Consider the following 25,592-nt stretch of genomic DNA (forward strand, 5'->3'; position numbering starts at 1 on the left):
TGTCATTTTAATTCTGGTAATTTTCTTAAAGTGATTTATTAAAGACAGGATTATTTATATAATCCTATCAAAATCATTTAGCTCTATATTTCCAACACATTTTAATTATCATATTTCTAGAAAATTATTTGTATGTTTTGGTTGTTCTAAGCAATTTAGATTGAGTTGCTTAAGGTGTGCAATAAATATTTTAAAATATGCAATTTATATTTTATTCGGATCATGGTAACTTGAGCGCTTTGTGCCTGATAGCAAATAATTTTCAAAGATTACTGCATAGAGATTGTTCCATAAGAACAAGATTTTCAAAATATGGGTGCCAACAGTTAGACTTTTATTTTTGTATATATGCACCTAAATGGATGGCCAGAACTTCCAGAACTTTGGAATCAATGGAAAGTGTTGGGTGCTCAGCTCAATGGAAAACAAGGCCACTTTTTTATCTATTTATAAAATATGATTCTTTCCTGCGTCGTATTTTCCCATAACTTGTTCAGTGAAATTAGTGAACTAATTTAGTTCTTCCAGTGTGGGATATTAATCTTCCAAATGTACAAAAAATATTGATTTCCTTGATAATGCTTAACATGTAAATAGCATTTGACATTTTTAAAGCATTTTACAAATGCTGGGTAATTGATTCTTGCAACATTTTTGTGCAGTTGGTTAATTCTTGTACCCACATTTCACAGAAGGGGAAAATGAGGCAGAGTTCAGGTGACTTTTTCAAGGCTATTGTAATGGAATGCTAAACTATGTTGTACTGCTCAGGCACTAGATGGCACTATGCATAAAATACCTTATTTAAGCTAACCTCAGCCATACCTGGCAGTGCATTAAAGGATCTTATGATGAACACACATGGTGTGTACCTTGCTCAAAAGCAAGCTCTCTAGCCAGTCCATATTTGGTAACAGTACCATGACAGCAACAGAGACAGTGTCAAAAACAGAAGAAGAACTCAGTATTCCTATGCTCTAACCATTAGGCAATGCCTCTTACAACCATGTTTTGCAGACCCATAGTTAGGCAGAATGCATCAAGATTATTTGCCTAATATGCTTGTGATAATGAATCTACTCTCCAGTTCAGAGTAGGGATACTGTAAAATGAATGTGAATCTATCAGGAACTGAGCTAACTTTTTTAACGTTGGGAAACTGGTATAAATTGTTAGTTATAGAATGTTTTGTCAGTATTTTTAGAATACATAGTTATTGTTTGAAAAATTTTAGGTATCTTACAGCTCATACTGATACTGAAGGAGAATCCGAAGAAGAAAAGGGATGGATTAGCTCACCTGCAGCATCTGAAGAAAAGGAAACAGAATTATTTAATCTTCTGCAGCAGGTGGACAGTTTGCATTGTGGTTCAGATGATGATAAAAAGGAGAGCTTCAGAAAGTTACTTGAGAAAGAGGAAAAGGTACTAAGGGATAAATGTACTATTATTTTCCTAATCTTGGCTCTGGGTTCAGTACTGTATATGTCATATATTAGAATGAAAATACCAAAGAACAGAAGGTTTTGTACAATTTTTCTTAAAAAAATTATTTCAAAGTATGATAACATCATTATTTTTAATGGAGTAGCTGCAAGGGTTTAACTGTTTTATTTTGTATTAAAGTTAAACTATGTCAAGTCCCAGTTTGGTACAGGTCATTAAGGAACAGACCTGTAATGAACTTTTTTAGGTGATAGGAATAGTTTTTCCAGCTCTTAAATTTATCTATATGGAAAAGTCCTATGGAATGAAATAGAGAAGAAACCAACAGGGTTCTAAAGAAATGTATCAGGTGTTTATAGAAATTACACTAAAATCAGTAGGGGGTGCTCCACTGAAGTCAATGGATCTATGACAGTTTACATCAGCTGAGGATCTGCCCTCATAAAATTGAATAGAGTGATCATTAGTGTGTAGTTTTCTAAAGCATCCTATAGAGTTGTATAGGAGGGTGTGGCGGGGTACTCCTCTCGAATGCCTCCTAACGGCTGGGTGTGGTAGTGTAGGCCTTTCCTGCACATGGCTGTAGGTTGTCAACCTCACTTGGTGGGTCTTCAGTAGCTTAGCTCTCCGGCAAAGTCACACAGTGAGTATGAATGAATGAACCGCCGCTGGGGGAACAAAGTTCCAGAAGGGACTATTGGTTAGTCCTTATTAGTGTCTTCAGCCCTGTCTCTGGACTCTTTGAGTCTAGCCTCTTTCTTGGGCATTTAGTAAAGAGTCCTGCTGGGACTGTCAGTCTACTCTCACCAGCCGTTTCCTCTTTCCAGGGCTTAGGCCACTCCAGCACTGGCTCGTGGGGGGACCTGGGCCTGCCCACTACTTTGGGTCCCAACACACAGCAGCCACATACTGCTCCCTCCAGTTCACTGCTGCTATTCCCTGGGCCTTTTCCCATGCAGCCCCCTTCTCTTCACCCATACCTCAGGGCTGAAATTCTCAGAGCCTCTTCCTTGTTGCTAAATGCAAATACCACCAGAATCCCCTTCTTGTTCTCTCTAGCGATCCTGTGACCAGAGAGAAGCACCCATCCTTGCTTCTCTGGTCCTAGCCAGGAACTAACCTGCTCAGGCCCTATAGCTCCTTTTATCTGAGTCTGTTGGGCTCTGATTGGCTCCTTCTATGCAGCCTGTCTAGGCAGGCCTGTAGGACCCACCTTCACTGCTCTTTTCCTGGGGGACGAAGTAGTAGGACCTCTGGACCTTCAGCAGGGGGCCACAAAGACTTGGTACACCCCGTCACACAAGGATATAATTCTCTATTAAATTCTAAAGGATGATTTGAAAAACCAATAGAAAGTTACGATTTTCTGGTACGTTCTTTAGGACTCTTCCTTTAAGCTGAGCTTGACCTTTCAGCACTTGTGCTCTCATTGAAATCACTGGGAGTTTTATGTGCAGTAGTCATTAGCATGCTCACACATCGTACGTTTCTTTTGGGCATGCAGATATTAGTGGTTCTGGTGGTGTTCTTCATTTAAGTGTAGGAAATGTCTGTCAGACTGGTAGATATGAAACTTACTGTGAGTGTATGGTGAGATTTTTATTTCATGCATAAAAAAAATCCTATTAGCTTACTGCATGATATGTTTTATAATGGAATACCTTTTTATTTGTAATAATGAACAGTTATAGAACATTCTTTTGTAAAGACGATAAACAAAAAATCTGAACAAACCTAATACATGTGTTTCAGCTAAGTGTTCCAATATTTATCTTCTCCTTTTCCTAGAGAAAAATGAATCTATCAAGCTCTCCAAACACAATAAAAGTAGTGTTGCAGGAATAAAAATAGCCAAAAGATTCACCATCTTTCAATGGGGGGCCGATGGGTAGAGAATAAATATACTGTTAAATTATTTTAACTATTATTCAAGGAAAGTATTTATATCATTACATTTAAATTTTGGTCAATTTAACAGTCTAATATATCTGCTGCTCTCTCCTTGCAGTATGGAAACCATGTGGGGTTTCTTTGGAGACTTGTTCGAGCTTTTGGAGATATGTTTGAGATGACTACAGATGTTGAAGAAAAGAAGAAATATGTTATTAATGGTAGGTGGAGAAAAAACTGGCTAGATAAAATGATAGTTGATTATTGCACAAAGGCTCATACTGTGAACTTTTAGTGGCACTTTCCCCTGAAATGTCCTAGGCTATGTACACACTGACGGCAGCAAATTCGTCGCCGTCAGATCGGTTTTTCCAGATTGATTGAGCGGCAGTGAAGACATGCTCAATCGATCCGGAAGTAGATTTATTACAACCACCTCCAAAAAAAGCATAGCACTGCATCGACAAGAACGCATTTCCCATCGGCATGGCACAGTGGAGATGACACGCTAAAGAGAAGTAACAAAATTGATGGGAGTTACGCAAGCTACTTTGTGTAGCTTGCGTAACTCCCATCGACTGCTGCCAAATTTTGCCGGCAAGTAAACCTGCCCCTAATCCAAGCAATTTTGTAATCTGGCTTTATAATGATAACATTTAAACCTTAATGAAAATGTTTTGCATGAGAAAACTGCCACATGTTTTGGCATCAATTACTTAGTTTCACTCTACTCAGAAGAGGTTCAGGAGTTCTGAGTTTTCAAGTGATGCCAGCCTGGACCATTCATTTGACATCTTCTCACACAAACCTTTCCATGCCTTCTTTCATGCTATCCTTAAACACGTGCCATGTCCTTCCTGAGCTTCTCTGCAAGGTATCAACTCTGTCTGCCATCAACTCTCTTGTGAGGACTGATCTGTGTCTTCATTCCTATTGGAAACTTGCTAACTGACATTGTCTTGCTTCATGACTAAATTGGGTATACATGCCCAGTATCTGTTTATTATTAACACAAGTGTATTACTCCCTTTCCCCTTACTCACTGTCCATTTGTTTACATGTCTGTTTTTATACTGTGAGCAGCTTCAGGCAGGGATGCTCCCTTCTTTGTTTGGAAAGTGCCCAGCACACTGGAGCTACCAAAAATAAATAATAAAAAAAAACCCAATGTACTTGCTTTTATCTCCCATGAACAGGTCACAGGGCAGAGAGAGATGAGAAGCAGCGGTGGTGTGCAAAGTAGGTCATAGGTATTCATGGTATCAGCAATGTTGCATCACAACCTGTTCAGATATTTATCCTGCAACAGCTGAGTGTTCTGAGCTCTAAAGTCTCTTTCAGTATTTTTTATTTTTACTCTCGGAAGAGGTTCAGAGAGAATTGTTTCTAAAGCGAACTTGACAGTATCTTATATTTTTAATTCCAACTAGTTGGAGGACTGTTTGCTTTACCTATTGTTTTTATAGTTATTTTTAATAATAATAATAATAATAAAAAATAATAAAGTGTGGGTTAATTGGTAACAGCTAAGGCTTTAGAAGCAGCAAGCTCATCATCTGGACTCCTTACTCAAAATGTGAATTTGGTCAAGTCACTTAATATCTTCGTTCCCAAGTCAAAAGCATCACATCGCTTCAAACCAGTTGGTTGCAGTTGAATTGAACTATCCTAAATAAACAAAAGTATAAAAAATACATTTGTGTATGTATTATGAATCCATAACATTACAATATCCCTCTCAGTGTTTAAATGGAAAGACAGATTGGTTTCTTCTTTATATCTAAAGTATATTATCTCACTATATAATTCCTGGCTTCATCTAAGATGGAGAGATCTTTTAGTATATCTTTATTCCTTTTATAGGAAAAATTGTAGCTGAAAAAGCTATTCAGATGGATGCCATGAGCGCTGATAGTCATCAGTGGTAAGTTTGAATAATGGAGAAATATTGTTCATATTATGGTTTTCTGCTAAGTCAAAAAGCTGAAATTGTCTGTAAATAATGCCACAAGTCCTATAACAGTTACAGGCTCTGTAGTTTATTGTTTGTTTGGATATCAGTTTTGCAAGTTAGTTGTTTATAACTTTATTTACCCAGCATAATGCAGTTACATCTAATAATTACATTAAAATATTGTGTGGAAAGCTTACTATAGTACTTGAAACCTCAGTTTATGGTGAAACAAAGCATTAACAAATTTCCAGTATGATGAAATTCAGATATGAGTATTTAGTTACACCAGTATTTCATAATGATTATACAAACTACAATTTTCCATTTTCTTTCTTTTCCTAAACTATACAAAACAATTACGTGTTTGACATGATTTTCTCTTTGATGTTATTTCTCTTATCTGATGAAATGAACCCTCCACAGCTCTACATGAATTTACAATCTGTAGCAATAAAAGTTAAGCAATTAATTCTGATACTGTTCCACCTGTTGAGTAGTATTTTTCTATGCAAGTATTCCCTTTAGTATCCAGAGTTTAAGCAGGTGCATTGTAATAATAAAATAAATTTTAAAAATTCATAGGAATACTTTAAGAATAAAAGAAGACAAAACAAAAAATAAATAATATAATGGAAGAGAGAGACAAATGGAAAAGTATGTCTTGTGTGAACATTTGGAGATATAGGTATATCCAGATACTAATTTCTGCATTTTACCATACTACATACTGAAATGCTGTTAGTTTGGGACCCCAGTGTATGTCCAAAATTGAAAATCTTCCCACGTCCACATTATAAAGAATTAAGACTTTTTTATCACTCTTCCCAAATTCATTCCTACTCCACACAACAAAAAAGAAACTCTGAGGGTAATTAATGCCTTGCAGCATTAGTTGGAGGTCAACAAATTTGGATTCTGATGGATCAATGGGGAAAGGAAACTCCAAAATCATGTCTTCAGCCCCCTGCAATTAAAACAAGGAAGTTATTTGCTGCAGCACTTCAGCTAATCTCAACTGCCATAATAAATTGTGAGGAGATAGGTGATTTCTGAGGTATTTAGGCCTTTACTGGTTAACTCCCGTAACATAAATTGCACCTGAGAATGTGTTGGCGGCCAGTGCAGATCATAAAGATCCAGTGCAACATGCTCCCTGTGAGGAACATTGCATAGCAAATGGACCGCTACTTTCTGCACTACCAGAATTATTTTCCACAGTGTAGCAAGGCGCTGTGGCCTTCCTCAGAGCCTGGGCCTGAGGACAAGCTGCAATCCCCCTGTTTGGCAGATCAAGGCCCTGCAAATCCCCCTGCTGGGTAGAACAAGGCCCTGCAGGCCAAATACACTGGGAGAAAAGGGGCGGAGCCAGGACAGGCAAAGGAAGCTTAAAAGGCCGGCTTAGCAGCTCAGTCCGGGGAAGCTGCTGCTGGAGACAGACATGTCTTCCCCAAGGCTGCGGTCTGGGCCTGACCCAGGCCCTGTGGCTGTGCGGACCAACCGCCCCACCAACTGGAGTCTCCAAGGCCTGCCTGAGCTGTCGGGCCCGAGTGACTGGATAGGGCCGCTGGGCCTTAGTAGCTGGGAAAGGCCGCTGGGCCCCCTAGTAGCTGGGAAGAGCTAGCCGAGGCCACTGAATGGGAGCAATCCCCAGAGGTCTGCCCTGACCTGGAGGAGCTGCCCAACGCCAGGGACCCACTGGAGCTGCCTGCGTCAGGTATACTGGAGAACCCACTGGGACCCTGTGACATGGAGGAGCTGTCCTCCACTGATGACCCCAAGGAGTTTCCGGACTGGTCGATGGCAAGAGACTCGTGGGGCTCCCGCTCGCTGTCTACCCCAGCGACCTGGAGGAAGACCCCTGGCTGCAGGTCTTGGTACAGGGTGGGAGGAAGTAGCCCAGGGATAGCTGAACATAGTTTGGCTGAGGCTGAGCCAGTCAGCATGTTGCAGCTGGAGCCCTGCTGTCTCGGTGGCAAACCACTTTGCCACTGATAGGATCCTGGGCTGGGACACAGTGGAGTCGGGTGGGCCTGCATCCCCCTTCCCTAACCACCTCGGGAGTGCTTGGCTCCTTTGAACCCGCCTGCCAGAGGATACCAAGGTTACCAACCCCGCCTGCCTGAAGGCCGGGGGCAATAGATTACTTTGCCTGCCCCGCCTGCCTGAAGGCTGGGGCCTACAGACTGATTTGGCCTGCCCCACCCTGCTCAAAGGCTGGGGGCTACAGACCCACCAAATGCTAGCTTTTTCCCGCCATAGAGCAAGGCGCTGTGGCCTTCCTCGGAGCCTGGGCCTGAGGAAAAGCGGCAACATCCCTGCTGGGCTGGGCCACACGCTTACACACAGCCTTACATTTGAAAATGAATTTAATTTTTTCCTGTAACTCAATGTAAAAATTAGGGTAAAGAACAAAATGGCATGTGAACAGTTGGTATTAGAGCTGGGCAAAACTTAGAATTTCTGTGGCATGGGAAGTTCCAGCATTTCAAAATTTTCTTTAGTCCCAAATTGGAACAAAAAGTTAAAATTTCCCACAAAAAGAAGGTTCTAAAAATCTAGTTTAGGAGATATCAAAATGACCTTATTGAGGCACTTTGTTTCAATAATGTTGAAGCGCTTTGTGTTGACTTTTATATTCTACAATAATTTTAAAGTAATATAATATAGTTGAAACAAATTGTTTCGACCTTATTAAAATGAAGTTCCGATCAAAGTCTATATGCTCTCACAAAATGTTTCAAGTTTGGCAAATCAGCATTTCTGACAGAAAAATATTCCATGGAGAAATTTTCTTCTAGCTTTAACTGGTGTCTCCTCAATGCTGCTATTCTATTTATTGTTTACTTCTTTTCTCCTTTCTAATAAAAGTTTTGTTGCTTTCTTTCATTCCAATGTTAGTGTATTAATTCTTTGCTATTATTGCAACAGTTTCGTCTGTCTGCGGTTATGCTGAGGTGTGCAATTTATTGTGTTGTCCTCCCACAGGGGTTCCTTAGAGAGCTACTATGCTTTTTAAAATGGTGTATTTTCCCCTTCTTTTATGTTACGTCCCCTGGATCCATCTCTGCTTTCTAGCTATCGGCCATTAAAGAAGTATACTTTGGAAGGGGAGTTTAATCTGTGGTAGAAGACATCATCCCGTAAAGCTTTTAATTATTCCTCTCTTCCTTACTGACCTTGTCATAGTTTAGAAGTAAAATACTGTAATGACAGACCCCTCCAGCAGGGGAAAATAAATACAAGAGTAAGGAAAGAAAAGTTGTCCCAAAATTAGACAGATCAAAAAGCTTGTTCTAGAGGTTGAAGTGTGGAAGGAAATCCCATGTTTCTTAAACTGTGGTGTCTTGTTGCAGAAAAAAATATTATATACATTATACAGTTCTATGGTGGCTTTCCAAAGGAATAATGGCATTGTAGGTTTAATTAGTTTGGAATGATCAAGTGTTCAGCATTGGTGGTGATTTTAAGGATTAATATGGTATAGACTGTTTATGGTATAGTTTATAATCCCACTTTGTTTTTGGAAAATATTGCAATATTTGAAATTATTCCCCTGATTAGTACTGGATAAGGGTTATCTGTAATTCACTTTGCAAATGCAGTAATAAAAGCAATAACATTATAGTATAATTCCTAGCAGGCAAGTAAGTCTACTTATCTGATTTTATTAAGTTCTTTCTCTTCCTCATTCTTCCATGATTACACAGACACTTGCAATTTAATAACATGGGGGGAAATGAAATATAATTAGACAACTAAGGACTGTACAGCAAATTAAGTTATTCCTTCCTTTTGTGAAAGAAAATTTGTTTTGTAACATAGCACTAAAGTTTATCTGGACTTTATTCTGTTTATCCACTGGGAAAATAAAATATATATGTAAAAAAGGGATTAGGAGATAGACTTCTTTGAAAGCTTGTCTCAGAAGTTTATCTCTAATAATTAGGAGCTCTAATTAGAGCATAAATAAATTTCTATATGTACCAAGCCAAGGAAGCTCAGCATCCATGAAGTATAATGGATAGAAGGGAAATTGTGTCTTTGCTGTATCTTAGAAATGCTAATTCTGGCCTTTTTTTCCACCCATACAGATTTTTTAGATTTACTTGCCCTGGTAACCATATTCTGTATGTTATATATCAACCTGGTGACTCCATTTAGCCTATTCAGAAAAGTCCTATGATATGCGAACAAGTGATGGGCTTTCTGAGCAAAGACAAATATGCCCTTCAACATAGAAATACCTACATGTCTGCCTATCTCTACACTTAAAAGTTTTCTAGCATAGCTGTGTTGGTTAGGAGTATGAAAAAAATCACACCCCTGACAAACATAGTTGTGCTGACAAAAGCCCTAGTGTAAACACAGTTAGATCAGCAAAAAAAAGTCCTTTTGCCAGGATATCTCTTTTAGTTTGCAGAACTGGTATAAGCTATTTGGGCAAAAGCACTCTTTTGCTGGAATAAGCAATGTTTCCATTAGGAGGGTTTTTCTGGTATAGCTACAGTTGTTTTTCAACTACTTCCCACATCTACCTCCACAAAAATGCCTGGAATTTGGCCAACTGCCTGTCTCTGTTAGTTGTATGATCTGTCAGTGCAGAAGATAATCTTTTAGGCAAAAAGATATCAGTACCAGAGCTAATCGGTGTTTTTACCAGCAACGTGGCAGGGGCTCAATATTCATCTTCAAATTAAATTTATCAGCGGATAAATACTGAAAGTACTGAGCAAAAACATCTTTTATCAATCAGTCAGCCTTGGCAATTGATTTTTTTGCAGCTGCTAGTAATCTCAAAATTAATAAATGCATCCACACTTCCACTGATAAGTGATTATACTTTGTTTTATGGTTCCTGGGTAGATCATGACGAAGCCTTTAGACTGTTTGATTAGACACATTTTAAATTGTTACTTTCAGGGCACCTGTTGACAATGAAAATCATAGTGGTAATTTTCAGCTGTCTAATTAGTCCGATCTCCTGTGAAGAAGGATTAGAACTATAGTAAGATTTTAGCAAAATAAATAAACGTTGCAGATACGTTTGAACACCTGCAGCATTTTAACTTGTGGAACTTGTTCAAACTTCCATGGCAGCTGAATGTAAAAGTTGGCATTTGACAGTTAATGAGCTTTTTTTAAAAATCTCCAACAGAATCTTGCTTGTGGTTATTCTATGATCTTAATAAATACAAGAAGCTGTTAGAATATAACAGGTATTTACTATTACAAAAATTTCACTATTTACAAAAACATCCCATTCTGCTGTTTTTTCTGAGCCACTTTTCTAGAACCATTGTTAAAGCTAAATACATTTTTTTTTGCGAGTAGCAAAGACTTCTGTGCTTTTTCCCCTTTACACTTTTCCTGGGCCACTGCTCAGTCTACTGTGTCCCCCTTTCATGTGCCTAACTCAGGTATCTAAACAACCTGAGTCCAAGAGGGGGGCTCCCAGCTGTGGATCTCAAGCACAGATAGGCCCTGCAGTCTGGATTTAGGCACCTAACTCTGTAAGAGGGATGGTGTTGACATCTCCGATTGACTCTCATTGGTGGCTCCCTGCTTAATGTGCTGGCTTTTGTGGATTGCATTTTTAGGCACCCGTCCCTCCCCATTTATTGTATAGGGAGCTTAGGCTTCAGACTCAGGCTTTGTGGATCTTGTTGTTGTTCCAGTGATTTTCTAGGCACCTTAAAGTTAGCTGCTGCAACATGCAGTTCCAGCTAGGTTCTTTTGTGAATCTGGGCCTCTGTGGCTAGCACTGCCAACCAGGAAGTCATCTGTATGCTCTACCGGCTTAAACTTCCAAGTGCCATTAAGAGTAGTTGTTGAGTTTTATGTTTGTTTTGTAAAGCGCTAAAGGCACAACAGTAGTCCAATGTGTAGAGCACATTGTAACTTCCAGACTGGCTTATTGCAGAGGAATGGAAAGGTCTGGATATGAGAGATATGGTTGTGTGAATGCTCAGCCAAAAGGTGCTTTTGGCTCCCTATGCCCCTTGAGAATCCAAAAAGAGTCAGGGATCTAAAAGCACTCTCAAACTGTGAATTTCCTGAACTGAAGGTGAACAACTCTTTCAGAAATAGGGACATGCAGTATAACCGTCCCCAATATAATTTCAGAATCTTCCTTGATCCCAATATTATCATTTTGACTTTACCAGAATTAAGCTTCACCCAACTCATGGTTTTATAACTCCCAGTTCTAGCAGAAGTTACTACTGCACATACATAAAACCAAGTTTTTAAATGCTTTAACTTGTTTATTATACATCTGTCCACATGTGTGACTAACAAAAGGGCCTAGTCCTCAGGTCTAGCTCACCTGGACATTTCAAATTTTAAAGTATTTGGGTTATGTGAGGACAGGAGAGGGCTGGGGAGGAGAGTTTTTTTATATGGAAAAACATTCTTTGTTTTAACTGTCATCTAATACAGGGCTAAAGGGATTTTATACAAAGATCCCAGAAAAACAGAAAATACTGTCAGATACCCACAATAATGGAAATGTTCTAGTTAATGTCATGGTTTGAAGGGGTAATGGCTATAAAATATTTCCCTCGGGAAACAAAGTTCACCAAGATTGTGAAATATATGTGAAGATAATTCTTTACAGCTAAGGTAACTTTCTAATGTGGAAGCAATATTTTTACATATTTTTGTAGCTAAGGCTCATAACAGTTTTCTCCCTTAATTATTCATTTATTTGTATATTAATTATAACTGAGTCAGATAGCACCACTAAGTGCCTACGGTGAGCAGCTGTTTCCATTATAAACTCTTCCTTTTTTAAAGGGTTAACACCTTGGCCACATAACTTGCTTTCATTTGAAACTTGGCATTACAAGGTCTTGGGTAGGGAAAATTTTTTCCCATGTTTGATTTATGAGGAGACAGAAGTTTTCCGTATATGTATGGATCTATTTTTTAAAATTATTCTTAGAGTGAGCCCACTATATACGCTAATCACTTATTATTTTGACAGACATAGTGTAAAACTTCAACTATATAGACCCAGATGCAGGTGAGATGTTTCAGGGGCTGTGTACATTGCCTATTGGTAAGTGGATCTAAGGGAGCTTATGTACTTTAGTGTATATTTCTGGCCTCTAAGTGGGTAAATTATGTACATTTAGACTACTCTACTACTGATGGAGGGTTGCAGCACTAAGATTACATAGGTGCTGAGGTTAGTGATTAGAGCTGATTGAAAAAATTTTCCTGCAGATTTTTTTTTTTTTTTTTTTTTTTTTGAGGCAGAAAACAAAAATACTTTGATTCTGAAATGCTACTGTAGAGCCTCATGGGAGTTATAGTTCAGGTGGCTCATGCGCCCATGCTTTTTTACAAGCTGGGCTCCCTCATTGGACTACATCTTCTATGATAAACCATGGTCTCCTTCCTGGTGAAGGGAAATGGTGAATTGTGAGAGATAGAGTCCAGCTATGGAGCCCAGCTCATAGAAGAAAATTGGGGTATGAGGCACGTTCTGCAGCTAGGTCTTTGGATTAGTAGCACTCTGATGGAAATTCTGCAGCTGTTCACATAAATGCATGGGAGATAGTTTGAGATTGTGGAATAAACACATTAGTTGGATGTTTCTGCTAAATGGTCAGTAAAGAAATTAGATGACAATTAAATGATCATATTTAGGTTTTACAGTTAACACTCAGTTGAGATGAATGGAGCTATTCTCACCTCTGAGAGCAATTGTTTCACTCTGTGCAAACTCATGAAGATAAGACTATGTTGATTTATGCTCTGTTAACATTTTCAGAGTTATGTCTGCAGCCATAAGGAATAAAAACAAATATTTTTGAAATTAAAGTTTAGTTTCTGGAGGACAGTTCTGCTATAAATTCCATGGCCTAAAATGCAGAATACATAAGGTCCATAATATTCTGTTAATGTTGTTTTGGGTACACAAATTAATCTGCATTGAATACTAGTCTAAAATGTTGTGCCTTTGGATTCCTCTTTGTGTTTAGCTGTGTCCTTTACCATGTTTTACTAAATGAAAATTCTCCAATTTAGTTTGCATTTGTGTGCGGCTTTGTTTTTTTTTAAACTGTTGGATTGTTTCCAGTGTGTTTGCTAGTGTTAGCTGCACATGTGACTGCTGTATCTGACATTGTGAAGCTCAGCTTTATTATTCTCTGGTGCACTCTTAAGACAAAAACTAATGTTCCTGCCAGCCTGGATTAACTGATGTGTACTCTGTGCACTTGTACAGGGCCCCTATCTTGGGGCCACCTGACAACCAAGGGTGGGATGGGGGAAACCTGAGCAGTACTGCGTTGCAATGCCACTTGCTCAAATTTGGTCTTGCCAGCCCCTCTCATAATGCATGAGTGTACAGCAAGCAGAATTGGGCAGCCGGGATCAGGAGGAGCCTCCCTAGCCCGGGATGGCACCGATGAATGGCCCTGAAGATTCCAGGGTGAGTGCAGGGCTGTGGTGGGTGCAGGGCTGTGGGTGAGTTGGTGGTGGGCTATGGGCTTAGTGGGGTGAGGCGTTGGGGATGTTGTGGGTGGCAGGGTTGGAAGCTGTGGGATGTTGGGGGCAGTGCCAAGTGGGGCTGAGGTGCTGGGGGCTGTGTGAACAGGATGTGTGTGAGGGCTGTCTGGCTAAAACGGGGGTGGAGGGTTGCTGGGGTATATGTGGAGTAGGAGGGGCATCTGGAGGTCTTGTGGTGGGGCGGGGCATTTAGGGGGTGGAGGTGCTTTGCTGTCTGCTTTATGAAAAGTATGGTGCGGGCAATTTCCATAGTGCCCTGATCCCCAAAATTATTTTTTCCAGTCCTGGTTCCTGCCAGGGTCTACAGCAGGGGTGTCAAACATGCAGCCTGCATGGTTAATTTTCATGGCCTGTGCGTTCTTTTCTGATATTGTTGGTGCAATTTGCTATGAATGAGTGCCATCAAAGCCAATTACAGCCCACAGCTCACTGTATTGTATCCAATCAAATGGCACGTAGGATGGTGTTCATAGAACGATGTGACAAAAAGGTGCACAATTTTATTTTCGTGTGGTGAAGCTCTTCTATAAAAGTGCAGGCTTATGGCATTTATTTCACTTTCTGTAAAATTTAATATTTTTTGCTGAAAATATATCAAGATGCCCCCAAACGAAAGGTGCACAAAGAGCATAGAAAATTCCTAAATCGCTGGACGAACCAGTTGGTTTTTTTGGTTTTTTTTACTGAATCCGATGGCAAAGCAATATGTCTAAGTTGCAGTACTTCAGTTGCTGTAATGAAAGAATATAACATACAACAACACTATGAGACACTGCACAAAGCAAAATATTCTGAATTTACTGGTAAAGTTTGTGCTGACAAAGTTGCAAAGATGAAAGAAGCTATGGAGTCTCAACGAGAAGTTTTTCTTAAATTGAGGGGAAAAAACGAAAGTGATGTGGAGGCCAGCTATATTATTTGTAAAGAGATTGTGTGTTCCGCCACACCATTTTCAGATGATTAATTTGTTAAAAAATGCATGCTTAAAGCAGCCAATGTAGTATGTTCTGGAAAAAAAAATAGAATTTTTCTAGTATCAATTTGTCTCGAAACACAGTTGCTGAGTGAATAACGGAAATGGCAGATGATATTAAACTGCATCTTAGGAAAAAAGCCAAGGAGTTTTGTGCATTTTCTGTTGCATTAGATGAGAACACAGGTATTGTGGACACGGTGCATCTTGCAATTTTTGTAAGAGGGGTAACAAATGACTTTAGTGTTTTTGAAGAGCTTTTAAGTTTGTCAAACAACACGACCACAGGACAGGACAGTTTTTTAAAACTTGAGGAAGGCTTGAAAAGTGCAGACTTACTTTGGGAGAAATTAGCAGGCATTACAAAAGATGGGGCACCATCTATGACTGGGAAAATCAATGGATTGACCGGCAGAGTGACAGCAAAAATTAAAGAAATAAATGCAAAATCACCAATTTTCTTACATTGCATTCTGCATCAGCAGTCATTGTGTGGAAAAGTTGCAGAATTAGAACATGTAATGATCATTGTGGTTAAGTGTGTGAATTTCATCCGTAGTCGGTCTTTGCAACACCGACAGTCTCGTGCTGTATTAAATGAGTTGGAATTGCAGTATTTTACTCATGTATGATGGGTAAGTCACAGGACAGTGCTGAAGCAATGTTTTTATTTGCATCAAATAATACAGGACTTTGTCAGAAAGGGGAAACATATTGTGGAGCTCATTGATCCACAGTGGCTACTGGATCTTGTATTTCTTGTTGATCTCATGGAGCAAATGAATATTTTAAACAAGAAGCTCCAAGGGCCTAAGCAGATCATGATGCAAATGGATGAAGAGGTGAGAGCTTTCAAAGCCAAGCTCAATTTGTGGCAGCAACAGGGGTCAAATGGAAATTTCGTTCACTTCAGTGCATGCAAGATTTACACAAAGATACTTTTGGAGATGAAGATTACAAGCACTACAGTGAAAAATGATCAAACCTGACCAAATAATTTGATTGCTGATTTCAAGACTTTCAGTCTCATCGAGACAGGTTTCAGGTTTGTTTGTAAACCCCTTTACCTTTGATGTAACAACAGCTCCTCCAGATCTTCAAATGGAGATAATCAAGTTTCAGTGCAAACAACATTTTAAGGAAAAATTGAAAGTACCACAGCAAGATTTCTATCAATATGTTTCATTCAAATACTTCCCCAAATTGGCATATCATTTTGGAAAAATCCTGAGTTTATTTGGAAGCACTTATATTTGTGAACAGCTCTTTTTCTACAATGAACCTAAACAGATAAAGGATTACAGATGAACATCTGGCGGCTGTGTTGCGAGTGGCCACCTCTACGGACTTAGAACCAGATATAAAAACATTGGTGCGAGAGAAGAAGTGTCAGGTTTCCGGGCAGAAATCATAAAAGGTAAATTTAATTTACATTTTCACCCAGTAAAACTTAATTTTAGTTGAAATGTGGTAATCATAGAATCATAGAATATTAGAGTTGGAAGGGACTTCAGGAGGTCATCTAGTCCAACTCCCTGCTCAAAGCAGGACTAACTTCAGCTATATCATCCCAGCCAGGGCTTTGTCAAGCCTCAGCTTAAAAACCTCTAAAGATGGAGATTCCACCACCTCTCTAGGTAACCCATTCCAGTGCTTCACCACCTTCCTAGTGAAAAACTTTTTCCTAATGTCCAACCTAGACCTCCCGCCCTGCAACTTGAGACCGTTGCTCCTTGTTCTGTCATCTGCCACCACCGAGAACAGCCTAGCCCCATCCTCCCTGGAACCCCCTTTCAGGTAGTTAAAGGCCGCTATCAAATCCCCCCTCATTCTTCTCTTTTGCAGACTAAACAAGCCCAGTTCCCTCAGCCTCTCCTCATAAGTCCTGTGCTCCAGCCCCCTAATCATTTTTGTTGCCCTCCGCTGGACTCTCTCCAACTTGTCCACATCCTTTTTGTAGTGGGGGGCCCAAAACTGGACACAATATTCTAAATGCGGCCTCACCAATGCCGAATAGAGGGGAATAATCACTTCCCGCAAACTGCTGGCAATGCCCCTCCTAATGCAGCCCAATATGCTATTAGCCTTCTTGACAACCAGGGCACACTGCTGACTCATATCCAGCTTTTTATCCACTGTTACCCCCAGGTCCTTTTCTGCAGAGCTGCTGCCTGGCTCGTCGGTCCCCAGTCTATAGCTGTGCATGGGATTCTTCCTTCCTAAGTGGAGGACTCTGCACTTTTCTTTGTTGAGCCTCATTAGATTTCTTTTGGCCCAATCCTCCAGTTTGTTTAGGTCCTTCTGTATCCTATCCCTACCTTCCAGGGTATCTACCACTCCCTCCAGCTTAGTGTCATCTGCAAACTTGCTGAGGGTGCAATCTACCCCATCCTCCAGATCATTAATAAAGATGTTGAACAAAACCGGCCCCAGGACCGACCCCTGGGGAACTCCGCTTGTGACCGTTTGCCAGCTAGACGTGGAGCCATTGATCACTACTCGTTGAGCCCTATGCTCTAGCCCGTTCTCTATCCATTTGATAGTCCATTCATCCAACCCATACTTCTTTAACTTGCTGATAAGAATACTGTGAGAGACCATATCAAAAGCTTTGCTAAAGTCAAGGTATATCACATCCACCGCCTTCCCTACATCCACAGAGCCAGTCACCTCATCATAGAAAGCAATCAGGTTGGTCAGGCATGACTTTCCCTTGGTGAATCCATGTTGACTGTTCCTCATCACCCTCCTCTCTTCCAAGTGCCTTAAAATGGATTCCTTAAGGACCTGTTCCATGATTTTTCCAGGGATTGAGGTGAGGCTGACCGATCTGTAGTTCCCTGGATCCTCTTTCCTCCCTTTTTTGAAGATGGGCACTATATTTGCTTTTTTCCAGTCCGCAGGGACCTCCCCCTGTTGCCACGAGCTTTCAAAGATAATAGCCAATGGCTCTGAAATCACCTCAGCCAATTCCCTCAGCACCCTCGGGTGCATTGCATCCGGCCCCATGGACTTGTGTATGTCCAATCCTTCTAAATAGTCTTGGACCTGTTTCTTCAGCACTGTGGGATGTTTGCCTCCTTCCCATTCTGTGCCACCCAGTACAGTAGTCTGGGAGCTGATCTTGACTGTGAAGACAGAGGCAAAAAAGGCATTGAGTACCTCGGCTTTCTCCACATCTTCTGTCACTAGGTTGCCTCCCTCATTCTCTAAGGGGCCCACACTTTCCCTAATCTTCCTCTTGTTGGCAATATGCCTGTAGAAACCCTTCTTGTTCCCCTTCACATCCCTTGCTAGCTGCAACTCCAATTGTGCTTTGGCCTTCCTGATTTCATTCCTGCATGTTCGAGCAGTGTTTTTATAATCCTCCCTAGTCATCTGACCAAGCTTCCACTTCTTGTAAGCTTCTTTTTTGCGTTTAAGTTCGCCAAAGACTTCTTTGTTAAGCCAAGCTGGGTGCCTACCATATTTGCTATTCTTTCTGCACATCGGGATGGTTTGCTCCTGTGCCCTCAATAAGGTCTCTTTAAAATACAGCCAGCTCTCTTGGGTTCCTTTCCCCCTTATATTAGCCTCCCAGGGAATCCTGCCCATCAGTTCCCTGAGGGAGTCAAAGTCCGCTTTTCTGAAGTCCATGGTCCGTATCCTGCTGTTCTCCTTTCTTCCTTTTGTCAGGATCCTGAACTCGACCATCTCATGGTCACTGCTGCCTAGGTTGCCACCCACTTCTACTTCCCCTACCAAATCTTCCCTGTTTGTGAGCAGCAGGTCAAGAGAAGCACGGTCCCTAGTTGGTTGCTCCAGCACTTGCACCAGGAAATTGTCTGCGACACTCTCCAAAAACTTCCTGGATTGTTTGTGCTCTGCAGTATTGCTCTTCCAGCGGATGTCAGGGTGATTGAAGTCCCCCATGAGAATCAGGTCCTGTGAACTGGAAACTTTCCCTAGTTGAGTAAAGAAAGCCTCATCTACCTCATTCTCCTGGTCTGGTGGTCTGTAACAGACACCCACCACGACATCACGCTTATTGTTCTTGCTTCTAAGTTTAACCCAGAGACACTCAACTGACTTATCTCCAGTTTCATACTGGAGCTCAGAGCAGTCATAGTGGTCTCTTACATACAGTGCAACTCCTCCACCCTTTCGCCCCTGCCTGTCCTTCCTGAACAGTTTATACCCATCCATGACAGTGCTCCAATCATGAGAGTTATTCCACCAAGTCTCAGTTATTCCAATCATGTCGTAGTTTCTTGACTGTGCCAGGACTTCCAGTTCCTCCTGCTTGTTTCCCAGGCTTCTTGCATTTGTGTACAGGTAATGCATTATGTACTCTGAAATCTATTTTATATTAGTAGACATTTCAATTGAAAGTAAAATACTTAATTTTTTTCATTTTATTATCAATAATAAAATACAGTATTAAGCAGGTATAGTAAGTGAGTGAGCAATTTTGATGTACTTTATTCTAAAACAGCTTCTAGATATGCATATTCATTGAGTAATATTTACACTGAAATTATTGACTGAAACAGTTTTTGTATATATTTTAAGTTTATTTGAATAATGTAGTGCAGAGTAATATATTATTTGAACTAGTATATTAACCTAATTTTTATTATTCACTCACTCGCTCTCCATACCCTTTTATTCCTTATTCAGGGTTATGGGGCACTGGCGCCTATCTTGGCTGTTAATGGGCGAAAGGCGTGGTACACCCTGCTCAGGTCACCAGTACCTCGCAGGGCATGCACACACACTGAGGCACGCATATAATCACACAAGGGACAATTTACAGAAGCCAATTAACCTAACCAGCATGAAGATGGGAAGAAAACTGGAGTGCTTGGAAAAACTTGCATAGACATGGAGAGAACATCATGCAAACTCCACACAGACAGAGCCGGGATTGGGATTTGTATCCCGGATGCTGGAGCTGTGAGGCGAGAGCGCTACTTGCTGCGCCATCATACTGCCCCTTTAATTTTGTTTTTAGGTTGTTGTTTTTTTACAGTGCAGCCCGCCAAGTGAACGATTTTGTCTTAAATGGTCCTTGTGGCCAGATAACTTTGACGTCCCTGGACTACAGTGTCGGCTCTGCTGCGTTCCAAGTAAGAAAAAACTCAATACTTTGCTTCGCATCTTGGCAGGCTTGCAGATTCCTAACTCCAACCCCACACTTGCACCAACTTAAGTAATTGAGCATCCCACTGATGCTTTTTATGTGCCCTGAGACTAATTAGGTGCATTTTTATAACTGAAACAATATATAAACAGTGGTAAGAAAGGCTATAACTTCAGGTGCAAACCATTGATATCTATAATATAAAGCCACAGCAATCCTCACCAGTATGATGTAAATCACAGAGCTGAGAGCAAGTCTACAAGGCATTAATAGCTAATTCAAAACCAGACTTAGAAAGGAAGCCTCGAGGAGCTGCTAGTTGTACTGCCACATAAGCAGTCGGTGGGTGACAGAGGCTGTGAATACTGTGTAAGCAGCACATATAGCCATGGGAAGGGAGAGAGTGTGCTGCTCTCCAGCAAGCTCTTCTGACTGACACAAGACACACGGCGGTGGACAGAGTCAGAAAATAAGTGTCCACTGGAGGGATGGTCATTGTGAGACAGGACCTCTGAAAGAGGAGCAGTGATAGGAAGAAATGAGGGAATGAATGAGGCTGCCAGGGCCCAGAAGGGAAACTGGGAACAGCATTTATAACTGTGTGAAAAACGAACCCTTCTTTTCCTTGGCTTTGCATGTATTTGAACATTACCCTTTAAATAAAAAGTTTCACTGAGAGAGAGAGAGAGAGAGAGTGTGAGTGTGAGTGTGTAAAATGTCCATGAATGGAAAACTCTCTGGCACGTGCAAATAGCACTAACCCTTTCCCCATGTTCCAAATTACAGATCTTTAATTACAGTAAATCTAGCAAACCCAGGCCTATTGACATGAGAATGTTTAAAACCTTCTTAGGAGATCTCAGAGCAATTCCCCTGTTGGTGGGTTTCCAGTCTAGGGTCCACCCATTTAGAGTGTTTCCACCCATTTAGAGATGCTAGTACAGTAGATAAGTCGTGAATTCAGTAGAAATGGATCTTTTAAAGTAGGAGACACTGCCATGTGGGTAGGGAGACTACCAGGGGCCAGAGTCACAACGGGATATGAGGCATTTGCAGTGATGGTCCTGCCCTTCCACCAACCCTATTGGATCAGTTAGGCTAGGGTTGCCACCTTTCTAATTGCTGGTAACTAGACCCCGATGATCCGCCCTGTGCTGCACCTCTTCCTCTGAGGCCCCACACCTTCTCTGCCTCTTTCCCCAAGGGCTGCCCTGCTACACCTCTTCCCACCCAAGCCCTGCCCCAGTCACTTGCTCCTGTCCCCTCTCCTCCCCATTGTTTGATGGATCATCTCAAGGAGCCTGCCTGAAGGTAGGAGGGGCCCCAGCTGAGCAGGGGCTGTCATGGGTTTATGACCCGGTGCCTCCCCCCACACTGCGGTAACCAGGCTTTTGGTTCGAGTGCCTTTTAGGGCTGCCAGATCGCCAAAAACTGGACACCTGGCAACCCTAAACAGCACCCAGACACAGAAGTGAAAAACCAGACTGTCTGGATAAAAACCAGACAGGTGGCAACCCTAAATTAGGCAAACCCCAATCCCCCCCTTCCCTTTCCACCAGTGACATGGTGTGGAGTAATCTCTGTGAAAGTATCTTCACAAAGATTTCCACTGAAAATATGCCCTCCCTCTGCTTTTCAAGCTTGTATAGTGATGATCTGTACCATTAATGTTTAGCAGATTATTAGAGTTTGCCTCTGTAGGGAAAACTAACAACAAAGTTTTTTGGAAATTCTTGGATTTTATCTTCTGAATGGAATGCCAAACCCACAAAAGCATTTTGGCTTTGTTTGCGAGATCAGATCATAAATCTCATTGGTGTGCAGCAAGCAGTCATATTCCAAACGTTACTTCCCCAGAATGAATGGGGGAAGAGGGACAGTGGTAATAGCTATATGTACTGACAAAGCAGCAATATGCTTCAAGCATTCTTAGCAAGGCAAGCAGCAGAATTGGTACCAATTATTGTTGAATTGCATTTTTAAAATAAATCATACCACCCAGAATAACTCTTAAGATTAATTTAATCAACATTTAGAACTTCTTATAAGACATTTTCTGAACAGTACACCTCAACTTGTTTATAAAAGTGTGATGAAGCAATAGCCATATATTACCGAGAAAGATGGGTTTACAGTAGTTAGAAGTCCCAGGACTGACAAAGGACTAAGATCTTGGTTTCCCTGTACAGTTTTTCATATTTGTCACATTGCTGTAATAAATCTGAGTTTAGTCTTCATGTGTGTCTTTTATAGGTTTTAATATTTTGTATTACTAAAGCAGACTACTTGGAGCTATTTCTTTTACAATTTAAAAAAACAACTTATAAATTCTTCTTCGTTCTTCTTTAGCTGTTCAGATTTGGATAAGCTCCCAAGTCACTTAAATGCTTTGGCAAATATTTTACTACATCTTGTTTTATTACTTCCAGAGAATAACTTAGGCCCCTAGTATTCATGTTTCTTCTGTCAAGAGTTAACCGATAGTGAGGACGATAGCACGTATAGCATACATTTGTGCCACTGTTGGCTCCTGCAGACCCACAGACAGATCACAACAAGGGAATTGCTGATATTTATACACAACAATAAAATTAAATTGTGTATTCACGCTAGCACTGTGTGGACTATGTGGAACAAATACTCATTTATCTGTAAATTTCCTTGTTTTTAAGACAGATATAAATCCTAGAACCATCTACATTTTGTATGTTAACATTTGGGTTGTTCTGGAACATGTAAGTTAAAATGGGCCAAATGAACCGGCTGTAACAGGTATGTCCTAATATGTCTTAGTTTTGACTGAATACCAGTAGAGCACCTGGAACACCATCAGGGGAGAAGTTAATTCATTGTACCCTGATCCTTCAAGGAGCTTCATGTAGGCAGACCCATCCATCTGCATAGAGCCTTATTTACTTCATTTCAGCGGGGCTCCATCCAGCCAGAGCTCATTCCCAGATCAGATCCTTGGTGATTACTGAAAGCCAGCTGATTTTTAGTGTGTGTGTTTGTGCATAGAAAAATAATGTTAACTGCAGGAGAATAAGTCTTGTTTTCAGTAAGTGTTTTTTCTAGAAATCTAGATGTTTTACCTTCATTTCCATTTTTCTGGGTTTGTCTGTTTGTGTTTTTGCATTTTCAGTCTCTTATACAGTGATTGTACCAAAGCATATTTCTAAGTTCATATTTTGATTTAACTTTAACAGAAACAATGTTTTCCCAGCTAAAAGTAGTTATAAGTGTATCCATTATGTTTATTTAATGAGCATGTTTGAGTGTGTGAGTATTTGATATTAGAAAAGTACCAACATTAACTCATTGTCTTGTAGGTCCCTAGTCTTTAAAGATTTCCTCCTTATTTTTCCCTACATAGGTGTTATAAAGTTTTATTAATTTTATGCAGTATTTGAACATTTTGTTCTTCACAAATTTTATAATAGTGCAATTACATTATCATACTAAAAATCACTAAATACTGCCCACTTTAAAGATGTCTGCTGCTTCCTAATTGAACCACTAGATGGGGCAAGTGCCTGTGTGGTGTACTCTCTAGACTTGGGAAGTTCCCTACCAGTGCATCCCACCGAACCCTAAACAGGCAGGTAAATGGCGAATTTGGATAAAAGTAGGTTGTTAATATTTCAATATGTGTAGTAAAAAGAAAAAAGTTTCAGTTTTTCCTTTTGCTTGCTGTACTAATAAATATGCCAAAAATTTATACAGAGATCTTTATGCACTGAAGACTCTTTCATCTGGCCCTTAATTGTTTAATTCCCCTTGATTTTTTTCTCTAGTTAGACATTTTACCAGGTGTGAAATTATTATGCATTACAGCAATATCCATAAAGTTGGTCAGGACAACAATTGGGAGTACAGTAGCATCCAAATGTTGGGCAGGACAGTGATTGGCACGTGTCTCATTAGTCCCATGTTTTGGTTTAGTGTTTTAAGATGCTCCTGTTACTAGCCACAGGTGTCCGGATTGGTGAATCCATTTAGTAGAGTATCAATTTACAAATAAAGATAAAACTTCATTTTCTCTCCCTCTATTTGTACTCAAATGCATCCCCAGCTGGAAATCTGGAAAATTATGAATTCTGTCTTTAGCCAACTGCTTTCCACAAATGATTGTCCAATGTGCTTTGCAATTTTAACTCTACACAATTAATTAAATTGTATGCACATGTTGCCAGCATTACTGTTTATTCAGATACAAAAGTGTAAAATAGAACAATGCAGCAAGTATATGAGAGATTTCCTCATTTTTTGAAAAGGGCATGTATTTAATATTGATAATTTAGCTTGTTTGTTTTTCATTTTGTATGTATTTTATTGGGATCTCTTCATATCACAGATAATAGTTATAAATAAAAATACTGCTCTGAATAGGTTTAAGATAGGACCTTTTATTCCTTGTCACGCACAGACAGGAAAATACTGCAAGATGCTGGATTAGCTTGTTCGCTTTTCATTGTTTTATTTTCAGCAGCAATCCGTTTAGCTATGGTATGCTGAGTTTATCTGATTAGCACTTAATGAATAGAGTGAGTAGGAGACATGTTGCCTAAGTTTGAGCAATTTATGCCAAATAAAGTTTTTGGTACCTTTCCTCTCTCTCTAAATACCTGAACTTTCTTGACCTTCCTAGATTCTTGCCTCCTCACCAGCTCTTTCCCATATGAATTCATGCTATTTTAGCTGACAGGAGTATCAGTGTAGATTAGCCAGATTCTGTTCAGTGCTCAACAGTGTTTGACAATCTGTCTGAGAGTCACATGAATTCAACAATTATTATTATGCCCACTTGAATGCCCTAGCAGGAAACATCATCAGTACCAGAAATTAACAATTCATAACATGATTATTTTTATCATTGATTTTTACAGTGAAAGCATTGGATTCAATTATAAGCAGTAAAATGATATTTTATTACTTGTATTCGCAATTACAGTATGTACCTTTAATGAGGACTCACTGTAGTTTGACTGTTAAATTTTGTAGTGTCCAGTAACACTGAAATGTAATCATGTTTAAATAAATAAATCCTAATGCAGAATGCTCTTCTCTTACTGTCATTTACTTGCTAAGTTTTTTTGCATAGTTCTTACTTTTAACTCTATACTTCAACTTATTTTTTCTCTTTTAGATTATTCCTTATTTTGATTTAATAATGCATTGTAAAATCTTAAATGTCATAGTTGAACTCGCAAGATCTCAGAAAGCATATTTATGGGTTTATGCTGCTTTATTAGCTCTATAAAGTGGTGTAATGTGGTCTTAGGGCAAATTTAAAATCAGGCCCAGGGGATCTGTTTTCCTCTCGATATGCATGCATGGTTCCATTATAATTGAAGTAATATGTGTACAACAGTAAGAGTTCATAAACTCCTGGAGTGTCAAGAAAATGAGAGTATTGTTCAGATAATACAAACCTAGAGAGAGAGTCCATTTAAAAATATTTCTAAAACAGCACATTTGTCTCAATTATAACTTTATATAACTTTTTTTGAGTAGCCCTAAGTTTCCTTTTGAAATGCTAATGTCACCATACATAGTAATTTATCATAATTTTAAGTCTCATAATTATAGGCAGTTTGGAAAGAAGGTCTTGATCCTCCAGCCACTTAATGTACATGCTTAACTTAATGCATGTGAGTAATCCCATTGAAATTGATGTACATTGAAGTTAAA

At 39.9% G+C, this 25,592-nt stretch overlaps 1 protein-coding gene across 2 annotated transcripts in view; it reads left to right on the top strand.

The window, feature by feature from the left end:
- RMDN2 (regulator of microtubule dynamics 2) overlaps positions 1 to 25,592 on the top strand; it is a 73,680-nt gene that overhangs the window by 15,328 nt on the left and 32,760 nt on the right. For both annotated transcript variants that reach the window (XM_067562661.1, XM_067562660.1), the window contains exons 3-5: positions 1,235 to 1,424; positions 3,454 to 3,556; positions 5,199 to 5,259. In XM_067562661.1, the coding sequence (XP_067418762.1) occupies positions 1,235 to 1,424; positions 3,454 to 3,556; positions 5,199 to 5,259 (354 nt within the window). The remainder of the gene's footprint in view (positions 1 to 1,234; positions 1,425 to 3,453; positions 3,557 to 5,198; positions 5,260 to 25,592) is intronic.

This window comes from Emydura macquarii, unplaced genomic scaffold (genome assembly GCF_026122565.2).
Source record: "Emydura macquarii macquarii isolate MOO-44397 ecotype Brisbane River unplaced genomic scaffold, CSIRO-AGI_Emac_v2 contig_2457, whole genome shotgun sequence".
Taxonomy (NCBI): Eukaryota; Metazoa; Chordata; order Testudines; family Chelidae; genus Emydura; species Emydura macquarii.